Source organism: Erythrolamprus reginae, unplaced genomic scaffold (genome assembly GCF_031021105.1).
Source record: "Erythrolamprus reginae isolate rEryReg1 unplaced genomic scaffold, rEryReg1.hap1 H_27, whole genome shotgun sequence".
Lineage (NCBI taxonomy): Eukaryota > Metazoa > Chordata > Lepidosauria > Squamata > Dipsadidae > Erythrolamprus > Erythrolamprus reginae.
Window position 1 is genome coordinate 310,182 of NW_027248481.1, and position 17,202 is coordinate 327,383.

Sequence of the window (17,202 nt, forward strand, 5' to 3'; positions counted from 1 at the left end):
TTTTAAGGTATTGGGGATAACCACCCTGTCGCCCCATAGCACACATCCCTTCAAGTAGGATAGTTCCAACCTTTTTGCTTTGAATTCTGACAGGCCAGTTTCCTCAAAATCTCCCAACCATCCTTTTTGAATACAATTGATTACTTTTAACAACAGTGAATCCTTCTTAGTGTGCTCAGCCACCTCTTTGGCAGTGGTCAGGCAATTTTCCTCAAGGTCAATTAGTAAAACATCCTCTGTGGGGGTTGGATCTGAGACTAACTCGGGCATGGGGCATCTACTTAGGCCGTCAGCATGGTTTATTGATTTTCCCCCCTTATGAGTTAATTGGTATTGATATCCTGACAGGAATAGAGCCCATCTTATTAATCTAGGGGACATGAAGGGAGGAGTTGGTTTATTGGCAGCTAGAAGACCAAGCAGGGGTTTGTGATCTGTTACAAGTTCAAAACTCCTCCCACACAGGTAATAATGGAATTTCTTAACGCTTGAGACTAGGGCCAATGCCTCTTTGTCTAATTGGCTGTAATTTCTCTCTGCCGTGGACAAGGTTTTAGAAAAGAAAGCGATGGGGGCCTCTGTATCGTTTGGCATTATGTGAGCTAATACCCCGCCAACCCCATACGCCGAAGCATCGCACGTGAGCCTTATGGGCAAAGTTGAGCTGTATTGAACCACTACGCTTTTGGAGGTCAATAACTGTTTTATTTTAAGAAAAGCTTCGCGCTCCATTGTGCCCCAGGTCCAGGGAACTCCCTTCTGCAGCAGTCGGTGTAGTGGTTCTGCTGCCGTTGCCTTCTGTTTAAGGAAGACAGAATAAAAATTAAGAAGGCCCAGAAATGCTTGGAGTTCTGTCTTATTATTAGGCTCTGGTGCTTTGGTTATGGCCTCTAATTTATCTGCTGTGGGGTGTATTCCCTCACTGTCTATTCTATAGCCCAGAAATTCTATGCTATTTGCTCCCCACACACATTTGTCTGGTTTTACTTTTAAACCCTTAGCTTGAAGTCTAGCCAACACTTCCCTGATGCGCATGTTTAATTCTGCTTGGTTTTTACCTGATATAAATATATCGTCAAAGTATGGGGAGGTCCCTTTTATACCTGCTAATAATCGTTCCATGAAACTTTGAAAAATGCCTGGGGCGATACTGACCCCGAATTGCAGGCGGGTGCATCTGAAGGCACCCCTGTGGGTTACTATGGTTTGGGCCAGGGATGTGGCCTCATCGACCGGAAGCTGTTGGTAAGCTTGTGCGAGGTCGATTTTTTGAAAAGACTCTCCCTTCCCCCAGGGAATGCAGCAACTGCTGGACTACTGGGATTGGGTATGGGTGGTGTTGAAGGGCTTTATTGATAGTGGCTTTGTAGTCTGCACAGACCCTTAAGGAGCCGTCAGGTTTAACTGGGGTGACAATGGGGGTTTCCCATGTCCCTTGTTCTACTGGGACTAAGATGCCCTGGGCAATTAGTTTGTCCAATTGGATGTCTAGTTTAGGCAAAAGCGGTAGGGGTACCCTGCGAGGCTTAAGTCTGACCGGGGGTACCTTAGGATCTAGAGAGAAGGAGATAGGGGCCCCATTATAAGTGCCCAAAGTAGGGCTGAAGACCTCAGGAAATTCTTGAATAAAATCAGGAACATTACATTCAGCATTTACATGACAAAGACCCAGTATTTCGATACCCAAAGGAGACATCCATGTTAGACCCAGGAGGGAGTGTTTGGCTCCCTCAACCACGATCAGAGGAAGAGAATATTCACAATTTTTAAATTTTACAGGCACATCTACTTTTCCCAAAACAGGTATAACATTTCCCTGAAAATCCCTTATTACTAAAGTTGAGTTGACAAAGTCAGTTTTAAGAAAATTTGGCATATACATTTTGAATTTGTCCCAAGGCATAATAGAATGCTTAGAGCCTGTGTCTAATTCTAGGTCACAGGGTTTGTTATTTAAAAGTAGCGAGATGATAATCTTGTTCCCTCCTTTAGCAGTTGCGCAATTTACGTAAGTTTGTGCTTTACCTCGTGCGTAGTCACGGTTAGCGGTGGAGTCGTTTCTGCGATTGAAGCCTCTTGAAAATTTGTTGTCTCGCGGTTGTTGTGCCTGGTTGTTGAAACGATGTTGGCGGGGTGTAGAGAAGGACTCCTCTGGAAGGGGCGCTCTGCAAGCCTCGGCGATGTGCCCGCGTCGATTGCAGCGGCGGCAAAAGGCGTCCCTGAAGGGGCAACGCTGTCGTGGGTGATTTCCTCGGCAACCGGGGCATGGGTTGGAGGGACGTTGGTATCTGGGTTGTCTGGCTTGCTCGGACGGTAGCAGGAGACAGGCGTCGTCGTCCGTGGCAGCTGGGCTGAGGTCGTCTGTGGTTTCGGCGCGGGAAACAGCAACGGAGATTTTGGAGACGGTCTCCTTCTTTTCATGTTCTTTTAGTTCTTTAGCGGCCGCGTCAGCTACTTCGGCTGTTTGGGCCAGCTTGATAACTGACTGAAGCGTTGGGTCGTCCTCTGTTAGGATCTTGTTTCGGACCGTCGCGTTCTTCATTCCAAAAATTAGAGCGTCTGTGAGGCGAGCTTCTGGGCTGTCAAAGCGGCACTTTGACAGTACCGTGCGAAGTCTCGTGGCGAATTGGTTGATTGTTTCAGACTCCCGTTGGATCATTTTGGAAAATTGATGTCTGTAGACTATGGCAGGCTTCGTTGGCTTGAAGTGGTTTGCCAGTCTTGCTTGGAGGTCGTCCCACGGAACGGATTTAGCTGGAAGCGGGTCGGTGAGCGTTTGGACGAGGTCAAAAATCTCAGTCCCGCAATAGTTCAAGAAGATCGCCCGCTTCCTTTTGTCGTCGGCTTCTCCCATTCCTGCCGCGTCTAGGAAGATGTCAAATTTCGCCATGTAGGCGTCCCAAGACGACTTCTCGGGGTCGAAGTAGTCGGGAGCCCGGCCGATCTGGAGGTGATTCATGCTTGACTCGTGGATTCTTCGTTCTCTCGTCGCCAGTGAAATGAATGAGACTCAGACAAGAAGTACAAGATGGTTCCGTTTATTCAGCTCTCTAACAAGTGACTCCAGCAAGGAACGCATCTGAGCTGTAAGTGTCAAAACAGCCCTATTTATACTTTAAGGCTCGCGCCTAAAAGAAACGGCCGTGCGTCTTAACCAATCAGACGCGGCCAAGGTTTATTCATAGTTTAGACAGTATTTACAAGGGTTTTTTTCTTTTACACAGTTTTACAATGGTTATACAGACTTAACACGCTCCAAACATGACTGTAAAAAATATGACTTTAGTAATTGAGTTGTCGAAGCGTGGAACTCATTACCAGACTCCGTAGTGTTATCCCCTAACCCCCAACACTTTACCCTTAGATTGTCCACAGTTGACCTCTCCAGATTCCTAAGAATCTAAGGGCACTAGTGTGCCTCCCGTCCCCTGTCCTATTGTCTCTCCCGTATCTCATATCTCATCTCTTCAATCCCTATTCTTTTATTCTATTCTCTAATTGATACATTTTTCCTATATTTTCTCCTCTATTCTTTCCTTGATATATTTTTCCTATATTTTCTCCTCTATTCTTTCCTTGATATATTTTTCCTATATTTTCTCCTCTATTCTTTCCTTGATATATTTTTCCTATATTTTCTCCTCTATTCTTTCCTTGATATATTTTTCCTATATTTTCTCCTCTATTCTTTCCTTGATATATTTTTCCTATATTTTCTCCTCTATTCTTTCCTTGATATATTTTTCCTATATTTTCTCCTCTATTCTTTCCTTGATATATTTTTCCTATATTTTCTCCTCTATTCTTTCCTTGATATATTTTTCCTATATTTTCTCCTCTATTCTTTCCTTGATATATTTTTCCTATATTTTCTCCTCTATTCTTTCCTTGATATATTTTTCCTATATTTTCTCCTCTATTCTTTCCTTGATATATTTTTCCTATATTTTCTCCTCTATTCTTTCCTTGATATATTTTTTTCCTATATTTTCTCCTCTATTCTTTCCTTGATATATTTTTTTCCTATATTTTCTCCTCTATTCTTTCCTTGATATATTTTACTTCGAGGATATCCACTATAATCTTCATTGTGTATTATTGTGTATTGGACTAACTAACTAACTAACTAACTAACCCCGAGTCTACGGAGAGGGGCGGCATACAAATCTGATAAATAAATAAATAAATAAATAAATAAACAAACAAATAAATAAATAATAAATAAATAAATAAATAAATAAATAAATAAATAAATAAATAAATAACAACTTCTGCAGGCAAGTTTTTCCACTGATTAATTGCTCTAACTGTCAGAAAATTTCTCCTGATAGTTAAAATTAAAAAAGGATGTATTAGTAAATCTGGGAGACTGTGGGAGGTGTGTGGGGAGGAATCAGCTCTTAGGTGAATAGAATTGATCAAATCAGGTTAGATATGCAGAGATATAAGGCCCCAGTTTGTTCTTAATGGAAGAATTATAATTTGCAAATGCAATGCTTTTCTTGTGGCATCGGGCAATCCCAAACTGACCCCTGCTCTTGTTTTCCTCCCTGTTTTATTGCTTTACTCCTCCCTTTTGGTTTCTGAAGGAAAACAGGAGCAGGAAATAACTTGAGATCTATTCACTTTAGAAACTTACTATTAACTTGAGATCCTTTCTACATGAATATGTACGCGGTCTTGTACATTGTTTATGCATTTGTCTTTTGCATCTTTCAGTGACGTACAAATATTAGCGTATCCCTTTGTGAGGTGAATTCTCTTTCATATTCTTGGGAGGAAAGCCGAAGCAATATGTGCTATTTCAATAACCATTGCAAGTAAGCCTTGATGATATCCGTGTGTGATTGCACAGGATTTTTGGCAGATTAGCCATAATCCTGCTTCCCAGTGGTTTTATTACTGCCCATTCTTCTAAGTATGCATTGCTGGAATTTATTATATTTGGGGGAATTAGGAGAAGGTGTTTCTATGAAAGAACAGGGAGCTCCATTCAATTGTGGAATAAATGATTGACTCAAAATTATTAATTCTGAAAATAGTGAATCTCTTTGTGGCTGGATAGATCCTGGTGGGTGCATCTCAAGATTCTGGTAAAGCAAAAAAACAACACACAACGAAACTAGACTTACAATCCTGGGTCTCGAAAGCTTAGAACTACGTCGCCTTAAACATGACCTAAGCATAGCCCGTAAGATCATATGCTACAACGTCCTCCCTGTCAATGACTACTTCAGCTTCAACCACAACAACACACGAGCACACAACAAATTCAAACTTAATGCAAATTGCTCCAAACTTGCAAAAATACGACTTTAGTAATCGAGTGGTCGAAGCATGGAGCTCATTACCAGACTCTGTAGTGTCATCCTCCAACCCCCCAAATTTTACCCTAAGACTGTCCACTATTGACCTCTCCATATTCCTAAGAGGTCAGAAAGGGGCGTGCATAAGGGCACCAGCGTGCCTTCCATTCCCTGTCCTAATGTCTCTTTATGTCTTAGTAGCTTCATGAATATGAACTCTATTTTCCCCAATGATTATTACTTATATATTATTCCTAATGTTTTTCTAATTTTCTATTGATGTATATAGAAACATAGAAGTCTGACGGCAGAAAAAGACCTCATGGTCCATCTAGTCTGCCCTTATACTATTTTCTGTATTTTATCTTAGGATGGATATATGTTTATCCCAGGCATGTTTAAATTCAGTTACTGTGGATTTACCAACCACGTCTACTGGAAGTTTGTTCCAAGGATCTACTACTCTTTCAGTAAAATAATATTTTCTCATGTTGCTTTTGATCTTTCCCTCAACTAACCTCAGATTGTGTCCCCTTGTTCTTGTGTTCACTTTCCTATTAAAAACACTTTCCTCCTGGACCTTATTTAACCCTTTAACATATTTAAATGTTTCGATCATGCCCCCCCTTTTCCTTCTGTCCTCCAGACTATTCTGTCCTCCAGATATTACTATGATTATATCTTCACAAACCTACATTATATACTAGACAAAATAAATAAATAAATAAATAAATAAAAATAAATAGAGAGAGAATATTTTTTAAAAAAAATCACAGTAGACTAAGTCTAACTACCTTTATATGAGGCACATTGGATTAATAGAAAGAAATTCAGATTTGACTCAGGTCTTATCTTATTTTTATCTTTATCTCAATGTATACTTATCAGTGTATTCTACCCACAAGGTCTCTGTTCAGTCAGGTGTTCTTGCCACACTTCAGTTGAGTGCAGGGCATGCAGTATAAAGAGCATATAAGGCAAGTTGTAATTTATATTGGCTGTTGAATTTCAGCAGGGAAATAGCAATAAATTAACCTGTGTCATTTCAGCAGGAGATAACAGTAACGTCACCTGATTTGACCTGGGATTGTATGCTATGGTGGCTTTTGTTAGAATTCAGGTGAAAGACCACCTATTACAGGTAGTCTTCACCCTAAATCGATACAGGAAATGAAAATATTAAGGTATAAAGACTTATGAAACGATCAAATGAAATTAAAATCAAGGAATAAACTACAGGAGGAAGGGATTAAAATAGATTGGTGGCAATTTATTCAAATTCAGACTAAATTTCAGAAGGACAGTAAGGTTTATATCTTTAATAAGAGTAAAAATTATTTAAGTAATTTATTAATTACAAACCAGACTAAACTAATTGGGAAAGCATATAAATATATGATCAGTCATAAAAATATAGACTTAACCCTAAAGGACAACATGATAAGTTGGTGTAGAAATATTGGCAGAGAAATTGATCTAGACACATGGGAAAGAGTCTGGACTTTTAATTGGAAAACGACAAAGTCAGTATCGCTAAAGGAAAATCAAATTAAGATGTTTTATAGGTGGCATCTTCCACCAAGTAGAATTGCAAAAATGTTCCCTTATATGTCCCCATTGTGCTGGAAGTGTAAAGAAGAAATAGGTTCATATTATCATCAATGGTGGAGCTGTAGCAAAGTTAAGACATATTGGAAAATGATAGAAAGAATAATAAAAGAAATAATAAAGCAAGAGATAGAAAAAACTCTGGAATTTTACTTACTAGGTATAAACAAACAGAAATATAAGAAAGATATTTTACATCTAGTTATTCATATAACGACAGCGGCCAGGATAGTATATGTGCAAAATTGGAAGGAGGAAGATATTACCAAAGAGGTTACTAAGAAAATATTAGACTGCGCTGAAATGGATATGATGACAAGATGGTTAAATAACCAAGAAGAATCTGAATTTTATGTGATTTGGAATAAAGTGTATACATGGATAGACAAAAAGAAGAATTAAAAATGCACAATAGTAGTATGGCTAGGATTTAATTTTTGTGTTTGTACTTTGCTTAGATATGAAGTTTATGGGTTTTTTTCATAATAAGGTAACATAAAATCTCCTCTTTTCACTTAAAGTAATAGGTTGACTTAACATATTAATAATGTATTCTTTTTTCTGTAATGCAATTTGACTTCTTGAACAAGCCGGGTATCTGCAACTCCAATTTTATGTTAAATGTGTGTTTGTATGTTTGTCAATTTTAAGAAAATCAATAAAGTTTATTAAAAAAAAATACAGGTAGTCTTCAGTTCACGACCCCAATTGAACCCAAATTTCTATCACTAAGTGAAACATTTATTAAGTGAGTTTTGCCCCATTTTATGACTTTCCTTGCCAGGGTTGTTAAGTAAATCACTGCAGTTGGTTAAGTGTTGATTATGTAAATATTCAAATGTACAAACGTTACCACGAGTTCACATTTGCATGATGACCATTGATTGGCTACCCTGTTTTAAGCGGGAAAAAGCAACAACTGTCAAACTGCGCCGGTTGCTGGGGGAGAAAGTATAAATAGTTAAAGGTGCCAGCGCTTTCCCTCGGACTTTTCGCGCCTATTTGAATAGAATACTCCTGATTAGAGCTAGCCGAACTTTAGCAAAATAAACTACTAAACTTCACAGTCTGCCCCCAGTGCATTTATTTCAGTAAGTTAGTATTATTTATTCATTTATTTATTGGATTTGTATGCCGCCTCTCTCCGAGGACTCGGGGCAGCTCACAACATATCAAACAATATACAACGTACATATCCAAACATCCAATTATTTTTTATTTATTTTTATTTATTAGATTTGTATGTCGCCTCGGGGCGGCTAACAACAATAAAAAAGACAATGTAACAAATCTAATATATTAAAAAATAATCTAAAAAAACCCCAATTTAAGAGACCAATCATACAAACAAGCATACAATGTATAAATTCTATAAGCCTAGGGGGAAGGGAAAAAAATTTCAATTCCCCCATGCCTGACGACAGAGGTGGGTTTTAAGGAGCTTGCGAAAGGCAAGGAGGGTGGGGGCAACTCTGATATCTGGGGGGAGCTGGTTCCAGAGGGTCGGGGCCGCCACAGAGAAGGCTCTTCTCCTGGGTCCTGCCAAATGACATTGTTTAGTCAACGGGACCCGGAGAAGGCCCACTCTGTGGGACCTAACCGGTCGCTGGGATTCGTGCGGCAGAAGGCGGTCCCGGAGGTATTCTGGTCCGATGCCATGAAGGGCTTTATAGGTCATAACCATATGACCATATAACCATAATATCGCTAAAAAACTTTAAAAACTCTAATAACATATAAAATCATTCATTCCCATTCACACATTACACTCGTCGGCCAGGGGGCTGGGATCTAATGGCCCCAATCCTGGCAGCACAGATAGGTCTTTAAACTTTTAGGGAAGGCGAGCAGGGTGGGGGCAGTGCGAATCTCCGGGGGGAGCTGATTCCAGAGGGCCGGGGCCCCCACAGAGAAGGCTCTTCCCCTAGACCCTGCCAAACGACATGGTCTGGTAAGAGTACAGGGCTGTTCAGTGAATCTGGTTTCCCCCTTGACTTTGCTTATCACAAAAGGAGATCCCATGACCCCAAGATACCGCAATCGTCATAAATGTTAGTCGGTTGCCAAGCATTTGAATTTTGACCATGGGACCATGGGAAGGCTGCAATGTGAAAAACCTACATAAGTTGCTTTTTTTTCCGTGACGTCATAACTTTGAATGGTCACTAAATGAACTGTTTTAAGTCGAAGACTACCTTTACCAAGGTGGTAGACCAGACTGGGAGCAAGCTGTAAAGCATGATTTAAAAAGGCAATGATGAAGATTTCTATTACAGCTGCTAAGAAAATTGCTTTATGCAGTGGTTCTCAATCTTTCTAATGCCGTGACCCCTTAATACAGTTCCTCATGTTGTGGTGACCCCCAATCATAAGTCTAGCGCCAATTCTCCCTACAGAGCTTTAAGCTGATTGGCAGGAAGGTCAGAGGGACAACCCCACTGTAAACGCCTGATTGGTCGGATTGTAAAAATATGTTCCAAGGTTGCAGAATAGAAGCTTTAATTCCTAACACCATGAGAAATTTGTCTTTTCCCCTGGTCTTAGGCAACACCTGTGTAACGGTCGTTCGATCTCCAAAGGGGTCCTGACCCCAAGGTTGAAAACCACTGCCTTATGGGCTTTATGATCATTAGGGCTTTATCTGATTGAGGGCACGTTTAACTTCATCAAGGTGATGGATTTCGAGAATCCGTTGAAGTACAAAGTAAATCCATATTCTTAAAAATTTTCTACCGATGAACCGATCAAGAATCGCAGGAGATTCTGTCTTGCCTGGCTGGTGACCACGCCCCTTCCCGAATTGCAGGTATTCTTAATTAACAAATAACAATCATATCCAACATATTGTCATCCAGTCATGTTGAACTTCAAAGTCTTTCATGCTCTTGGGCTAAGCTCAGTGAAAATTTGGGCTGTTGAAATTCGGTTGAGCTGGAGAGCATGAAATTGTGGAAGACTAACATATGACTGTTTTTATATTAAGGGTTTTAAATTGCTTTTTAACTATTGGATTTGTACTGTGTTTTTTGTTGTGAGCTGCTCCGAGTCTCTGGAGAGGAGCGGCATACAAATCTAATAAAGAAAATAAAATAAATAAAGCCTATATACTGTTTGTGTCTGAAGAAGGATAGACAGAGAGATGATTGGGAAAGATGAGAGAGAAGAATGTTGATGGTTCTCCTGGCCCTTTTGCTAAGGGAACTACGAGATATTTTTATTTATTCTTATTTATTCATTGGCTGCCTGTTCATTGGGGACAAACCACAGGCCTTCCATTATTACAGTGGACTCAACTGTGCACAGGGAAAGAATATACTGTATTTTTTGGAGTACAAGATGCACCTTCCTCACCCCCAAAGGGACTGAAAATTTAGGTGCGTCTTATGCTCGAAAGTAGCTTTTTTGAAGCTTCCCCCCCACCAGCCCTATTAATTAATTAATTTATTTATTGGATTTGTATGTCACCCCTCTCTGAGGGCTTGGGGCAGCTCACACCATATCAAACAATATACATATCTAAAAAATCCAATAAATATCACTAAAAATCTTTAAAAACTCTAATAACATTTAAAATAATTCATTCCCCTTCACATAGCAAGACATACTATACTCATCATCCAGGGAGCTAAGGTCTAATGGCCCAAAGCCTAGCGGCACAGATAGGTCTTTAAACTTTTACGGAAGGCAAGGAGAGTAGGGACAGTGCAAATCTCTGGGGGAAGCTGGCCCCCACATAGAAGGCTCTTCTCCTAGGCCCTGCCAAGCGACATTGTCTAGTTGATGGGACCTGGAGAAGGCCGACTCTGTGGGACCTGACTGGTCGCTGGGATTCAGGCGGCAGAAGGCGGTCCCGCAGGTAATCTGGTCCGATGCCATGTAAGGCTCTAATGAGGTACTAATGATCTTCCTGGCTCTTCCTGGCTTGCACGTTTGTTTTCATGGCCACTCCCTCTGAAAAATGTTTTTTTCAGCCCTAACGAGGGGATAAATTAATGTGCTGAAGCTGACCACACTAAGTATGCTAGCCAGATGAATGTTTGTTTATCTGCCTGCCTGCCTGCCTGCCTGCCTGCCTGCCTGCCTGCCTGCCTGCCTGCCTGCCTGCCTGCCTGCCTGCCTGCCTGCCTGCCTGCCTGCCTGCCTGCCTGCCTGCCTATCTATCTATCTATCTATCTATCTATCTACCTAGTGTGGGTTCCGGATAGATGGATGGATGGGTAGGTAGGTAGGTAGGTAGGTACCTACCTACCTACCTACCCATCCATCCATCTATCCGGAACCCACACCGCATTTCGAACATCAACACTTTAGAAAATGTCCAGAGACATACAAATCCAATTAATAAATAAAGAGATACTTTACTAGAGAAAACCTACGCCTATCCTAGGTTTAGAAAGCTTAGAACTACGTCGCCTTAAACACGATCTAAGCATAGCTCACGAAATCATCTGCTACAAAGTCCTTCCCGTCAACGACTTCTTCAGCTTCAACCACAACAACACATGAGCACACAACAGATACAAACTTAAAGTAAACCACTCTAAACTCGACTGCAGGAAATACGACTTTAGTAACCGAGTAGTTGATGCATGGAACTCACTACCAGACTCTGTAGTATCATCCCCTAACCCTCAAAACTTTACCCTCAGACTACCCACTGTTGACCTCACCCGATTCCTAAGAGGTCAGTAAGGGGTGTGCATAAGTGCACTAGCGTGCCTACCATCCCCTGTCCTAATGTTTCTTTTTTACTAGTATCATGCATATGAATATTATTTGTCTGTCTGTCTGTCTGTCTGTCTGTCTGTCTGTCTGTCTGTCTGTCTGTCTGTCTGTCTGTCTGTCTATCTATCTATCTATTTATTAGATTTGTATGCTGCCCCTCTCCGTAGACTCCGGGTGGCTCACAACAATAATAAAACAATGTATGACAAATCTAATATTTAAAGTAACTAAAAACCCCTTTATTAAAAAGCAAACATACATACAAACATACCATGCATAAATTGGGGGAGGGGTTTTTTAAGGAACCTGGGGCCTGGGAGAGGGGTTTTTTAAGGAACTTATGAAAGGCAAGGAGGGTGGGGGCAATTCTGTGCTAGGGGGTCGGGGCCGCCACAGAGAAGGCTCTTCCCCTGGGTCCCGCCAGATGACATTATATCTTTGTATACCACCAATATATACTTGACAAAACAAACACATAAACAAATAAACAAGACAGTGATGTCAATTGCTCTCGGGATACGGATTCCCCTTTTGACTCCAGTATTTAAGACTGGAGATGATTCTGAAAAGCTCACACTGGGCTGTATTTCCCCAGGAAGAAGTCAAGATATGCCGGACAGGAGGGGAAAATAAAAATAAAGCAGGAAGCATCTGGTAGCTGGCACGTTTTATTGGGGTGGGTGGGTGGGAAACAGCAGCTTTCGTGAGGTCCCACAGACGTAACATGCTGTCCTCGTAGGACGGGGCAGAGAGAGAAAGAGAGAGAGAGAAATTTCCCCTTTCCCCCGCCTCCCAGTGACAGCCCTGCACAACTCCGGCTGTCCTTATCAGCAGCAGCACGAACAGCAGCAGCCAAAGAATGCAGCCCAGCCAGATTAGTTAGGTTAGGGCAGGGCAGGGTAGAGAGCGCGGTGTGCAAGGGAAGAAGAGGTGGAGACACGCTGGCAGCTCTCCTTGGCCTAGATACGCTGCGGAGAGCTCTCTGACTCTCGAGACTGTTTGACAACACAACAGCCATGTTCCAGCCCAGCTGAGGTCGAGCCCCTCACTCCATGGGGAGTCCCGCTCCGAGGGTCCTCCTGCTCCTCGCCGCCTTCCTCCTCAACCTCCAGCCTGCTGCGCTCCAGACCCGCCAGCCCTGTCTCTGCGGAGAAGTCCTCACCAACTTTGTAAGGAGATTCTCTTCTGGGGGAGGAGAATGGCAGGGTGGGTGGGAGGCTTGGTGGAGGTCTTCCTCTCATACGCGACTAGGGTTCCAATGCCGAGGACGTGGGAATTGGTTTCTTCTGGGTTCACGGGAATGAAAGCCACCAGGAGCGGTGAAGGAGGCACCTTCCCCCGTGCCTGTTCCATGGCGTGACAGGTAGTGGAGAAGACTTATTGAGGCCATGTGGTTTCTGAGGTCGGAACGTATGAGGAAAATATATCCTTCTGCCCGACCTCCTCGGCTAACTTGTGGCTGACGGTGGATGTGTTTGAAGGGAAAGATATTGTCACGTGTGGTCCTATGTGGCACATCCAAGAATTGGAGGTTTTGTGTTTAGCAACATCATGAACGAGGCTCCTGCCAGCATGTTGTTTGTCCTCTTAATAATTGTTGGAGTGATGAAATTGTGATAGGTCTAAAGGAAAATACAAATTTAAAAGTTTTTTTTTTTGGGGGGGGGGAATTAGTAGTTAAGAAAATGTTATATATACTGCTCAAAAATAAATAAATAAAGGGAACACTTAAACAACACAATATAACTCCAAGTAAATCAAACTTCTGTGAAATCAAACTGTCCACTTAGGAAGCAATACTGATTGACAATCAATGTCACATCTTGTCAGCACATTCAACTTTGTACAGAACAAAGTATTCAATGAGAATATCTCATTAATTCAGATCTAGGATGTGTTCTTTGAGCATTCCCTTTATTTTTTTTGAGCGATATATATAAATTGTGAGGCATTGGTGTTGTATTTGTTGCATTTGTTTACCTTTAAAGTTTAAATATTTAGCTGTTAATTAGTTTAAAGGCTGGAGAGATGAAGGCATGATAGTTTAAATGAAAATAGAAAGTTAAGATGCTCCGTTAATTGTTTATTGGATAAGAAAATGTTATACATAGAAACATAGAAGACTGACGGCAGAAAAAGACCTCATGATCCATCTAGTCTGCCCTTATACTATTTCATGTATTTTATCTTAGGATGGATATATGTTTATCCCAGGCATGTTTAAATTCAGTTACTGGACATATATATCGTTAGGCATTGATGTTGTGTTTTTATTCATGTATGTTTTATTTTAAGGTGAATGAAAATAAAAAAATTATACTCAAAGTAACTGAGACCAGCCTTACCTTTAAATTTAACTTACAGGTTAAAGGTCAGATTCATGCTATAAAATCAGAATAAGTGCAGAATATATTCAGTTCATTGCTGAGTTAGTCATAAAGAATAGCAGACTAAGTAGGGCTCAAAGCTCAGAGGGCACAGATTCTGGACATAGAATTGTCCCAGGTTGAAGTAATGGAATTTCACAAACAGTACAAAGGTGCAACAGTTTATTGCCTAGCATGATGTGGACAACCAATCAGTTATCAATTTATTGTTGATAATCCCTTAAACAGTCCAAAACAAAATTGACAAGAGTATTGGAAAGAGAGCAGAGAAAACAGAGATGGAGGAGTGGAATGGGGTTTCTGGCATTTTAAAGGGGGAAAAAAAATATTGCATTAGCTACAGTTAAAAAAAATATATAAATAAATAATTTTAAAATCTCAGTTGTAATTGACACAATAGCTGCCTATGTAGAAATTTAATTTAAAAATATGTTATTATGCAACAGAGGCAGTTCAAGAATTTTTAAACATCACAGAGATTTGGAGAATTTCAAAAGCTTACATTAGGCTTAAAGGGTGTGCTTGCTATCTCACCAAAATGATATACAGTGATCCCTCGATCATCGCGAGGGTTCCGTTCCAGGACCCCTCGCGATGATCGATTTTTCGCGAAGTAGCGGTGCGGAAGTAAAAACACCATCTGCGCATTGCCAGCTCCGCTTCCCAGCTGGGAAGCGGAGCTGGGGTGTCCCCACGCGCGTGCCACCCGCCCGCCCACGCCGTTGCTTGCGCCTTACCGGGGGAAGACCCAGGGAAGCCTCTGCCCGGTGGGGAAACTCCACCATCTACGCATGCGTGGAAGGGCACGCATGCGCAGATGGTGGAGTTTACTTCCGGGTTGAAAACTCGCGATATAGCGTTTCGCAATAGGCGAGATCGCGAAACTCGAGGGATCACTGTATTTATTTGTTGCTAAAGGTGCTTGCATTTTTCTGAGCATTTTATGAAAGATGTGCAAACCAGCAGCAATAGAGAAATTTGTCTATTTTGGTCCCCCCCCCTTCTTTAGCAAATCTGTAAAGTTGATTTCATTGAATTGGGCTCTTTTTAGTGTTAGTATTGTGATTTGCACATTCCTTGGGGAAAAGGAATCCTCAATCTGAGTATTGTATTGGCAGTTCTGTGTTAGCAAAAACTTCAGAAGAGAAGGATTTATGGGTAGTGATTTCTGACAGTCTCAAAATGGGTGAACAGTGCAGTCAGGCAGTAGGAAAAGCAAGTAGGATGCTTGGCTGCATAGCTAGAGGTATAACAAGCAGGATGAGATAGATTATGATCCCGCTATAGAGAGCGCTGGTGAGACCACATTTGGAATACTGTGTTCAGTTCTGGAGACCTCACCTACAAAAAGATATTGACAAAATTGAACGGGTCCAAAGACGGGCTGCAAGAATGGTGGAAGGTCTTAAGCATAAAACGTATCAGGAAAGACTTAATGAACTCAATCTGTATAGTCTGGAGGACAGAAGGAAAAGGGGGGACATGATCGAAACATTTAAATATGTCAAAAAGTTAAATAAGATCCAGGAGGGAAGTGTTTTTAATAGGAAAGTGAACACAAGAACAAGGGGACTCAATCCTAAATTAGTTGGGGGAAAGATCAAAAGCAACATGAGAAAATATTATTTTACTGAAAGAGTAGTAGATGCTTGGAACAAACTTCCAGCAGACGTGGTTGGTAAATCCACAGTAACTGAATTTAAACATGCCTGGGATAAACATATATTCATTGTAAGATAAAATACAGAAAATAGTATAAGGGCAGACTAGATGGACCATGAGGTCTTTTTCTGCCGTCAGTCTTCTATGTTTCTATGTTTGATGTGCATGTCTTTGAATTTTACTACAAGTTCACACTTTTGCAAATAATTCCTTTTATAATGTTTTTTGTGCATTATTTTCACGCATACATGCATTGTAATTCACACGTTTTTCCTTAATAAATGTGTTTAAGAACACCGATGAACAACATTACAGTATTCAATTTCAAAATACTTAGAATTGTGAACGACAGTTTAGCTTTGACTTGTAAATTGGTTTTTTTTTTAAAAATGGGCAAAACTAAATAAACAAATGTCTCCCTAATCCCTGCATCTAGTCCCATGCCTTTGATCAGAAGTCAGATCAGGTGATACAATCTTAATATCCTGATCGTAACCTACAAATTAGCAACTTTCCAAAAGCTATACGATTTGGAAGCCACTCCTAGTCCTTCGGCAGTTGGGCAGCATATAAATATGGTTAATAAATAAATAAATAAATAAATATGCTACATTGTCAAACCCAAGATCCCGAGGGCTAATTTATGCATTCAACAAAGATAAGAGGATTTATTTCCCCTAATAAAGTTCTCATAATGTGGGTGTGAGAGAGTATAGGTTCTTGCATGCACATACATGTGCAAACACCCACTTCCTTTTAATTTTCCAACTCTCAACCCTGGAGAAAGTGACGGGGATTGGTGATACATACACACCGTCGTTCAGGTGCATCAAGGGATGCAGAAACTCAAAAAGTTTTTAAAAAAAGAGAGGAAGGAAGGAAGAGACATCCCAAAATAATACGTTTTAAAAGACATAGGTAACTGGAATTGATCGATGGAAAGTGAGAGGCCTGTTCTCCTAACTTTATTTATTTGTTGTATTTGTGTATTTATTGTATTTCTATTCCGCCCAACTCCCGAAGTACTCTGCATGGCTTACGATTTATCTGAAATTTATCAATTTCAGAGCCTGTAATAAAATAACAAGGAAGACAGGCCAAAATTACAGAAAGACCTAGACAGACTAACACAGTGGGCCCATACCAACAAAATGATGTTTAACATCGACAAGAGAAAAGTCCTTCACCTAGGCAGAAAAAACCCTGGACACACATACAACCTGGGAGAAACCCCTCTTAGCAGTAGCGACTGCGAAACAGACCTCGGAGTCTTGGTGGACAATCAACTAAACATGAGCCAGCAATGTGTAGCAGCAGCTAAAAAAACCAACACAATCCTAAACTGCATCAACAGGGGAATACACTCCAAGACCAGGGAAGTCTTAATACCACTCTACTACGCCCTGGTCCGACCACACATGGAGTACTGTATTCAGTTCTGGTCACCATACTTCAAAAGAGACATTGAAACTCTGGAGAAGGTGCAAAAAAGAGCAACCAAGATGATTAAGGGA

General features: G+C 40.9%; 2 protein-coding genes across 2 annotated transcripts in view; one reads left to right on the forward strand and one right to left on the reverse strand.

Annotated features, from left to right (window-relative positions):
* Window positions 1-683: 683 nt before the first annotated feature.
* LOC139155536 (uncharacterized) lies at window positions 684-2,649 on the reverse strand. The gene is made up of 2 exons (XM_070730714.1): window positions 2,026-2,649; window positions 684-798 (listed from the first exon to the last, which is right to left on the reverse strand). The coding sequence occupies exons 1-2, from the start codon at window positions 2,540-2,542 to the stop codon at window positions 710-712; spliced, it is 606 nt and encodes a 201-aa protein (XP_070586815.1). The 5' UTR covers window positions 2,543-2,649; the 3' UTR covers window positions 684-709.
* Window positions 2,650-12,536: 9,887 nt separating this feature from the next.
* LOC139155527 (interleukin-17 receptor E-like) overlaps window positions 12,537-17,202 on the forward strand; it is a 55,021-nt gene continuing 50,355 nt past the window's right edge. Inside the window, exon 1 of the mRNA XM_070730693.1 lies at window positions 12,537-12,808. Coding sequence (XP_070586794.1) covers window positions 12,692-12,808 — 117 coding nt within the window. The 5' untranslated portion in view covers window positions 12,537-12,691. The remainder of the gene's footprint in view (window positions 12,809-17,202) is intronic.

What these genes read in the sequence shown, in the direction of transcription:
- LOC139155536 (XM_070730714.1), bottom strand. Translation starts at nt 2,542, where the DNA reads ATGAAGAACGCGACGGTCCGAAACAAGATCCTAACAGAGGACGACCCA. An exon ending in TAACCGTGACTACGCACGAG is followed by an intron (nt 799 to 2,025) that starts GTAAAGCACAAA and finishes TTCCTTAAACAG; the next exon opens with AAGGCAACGGCAGCAGAACC.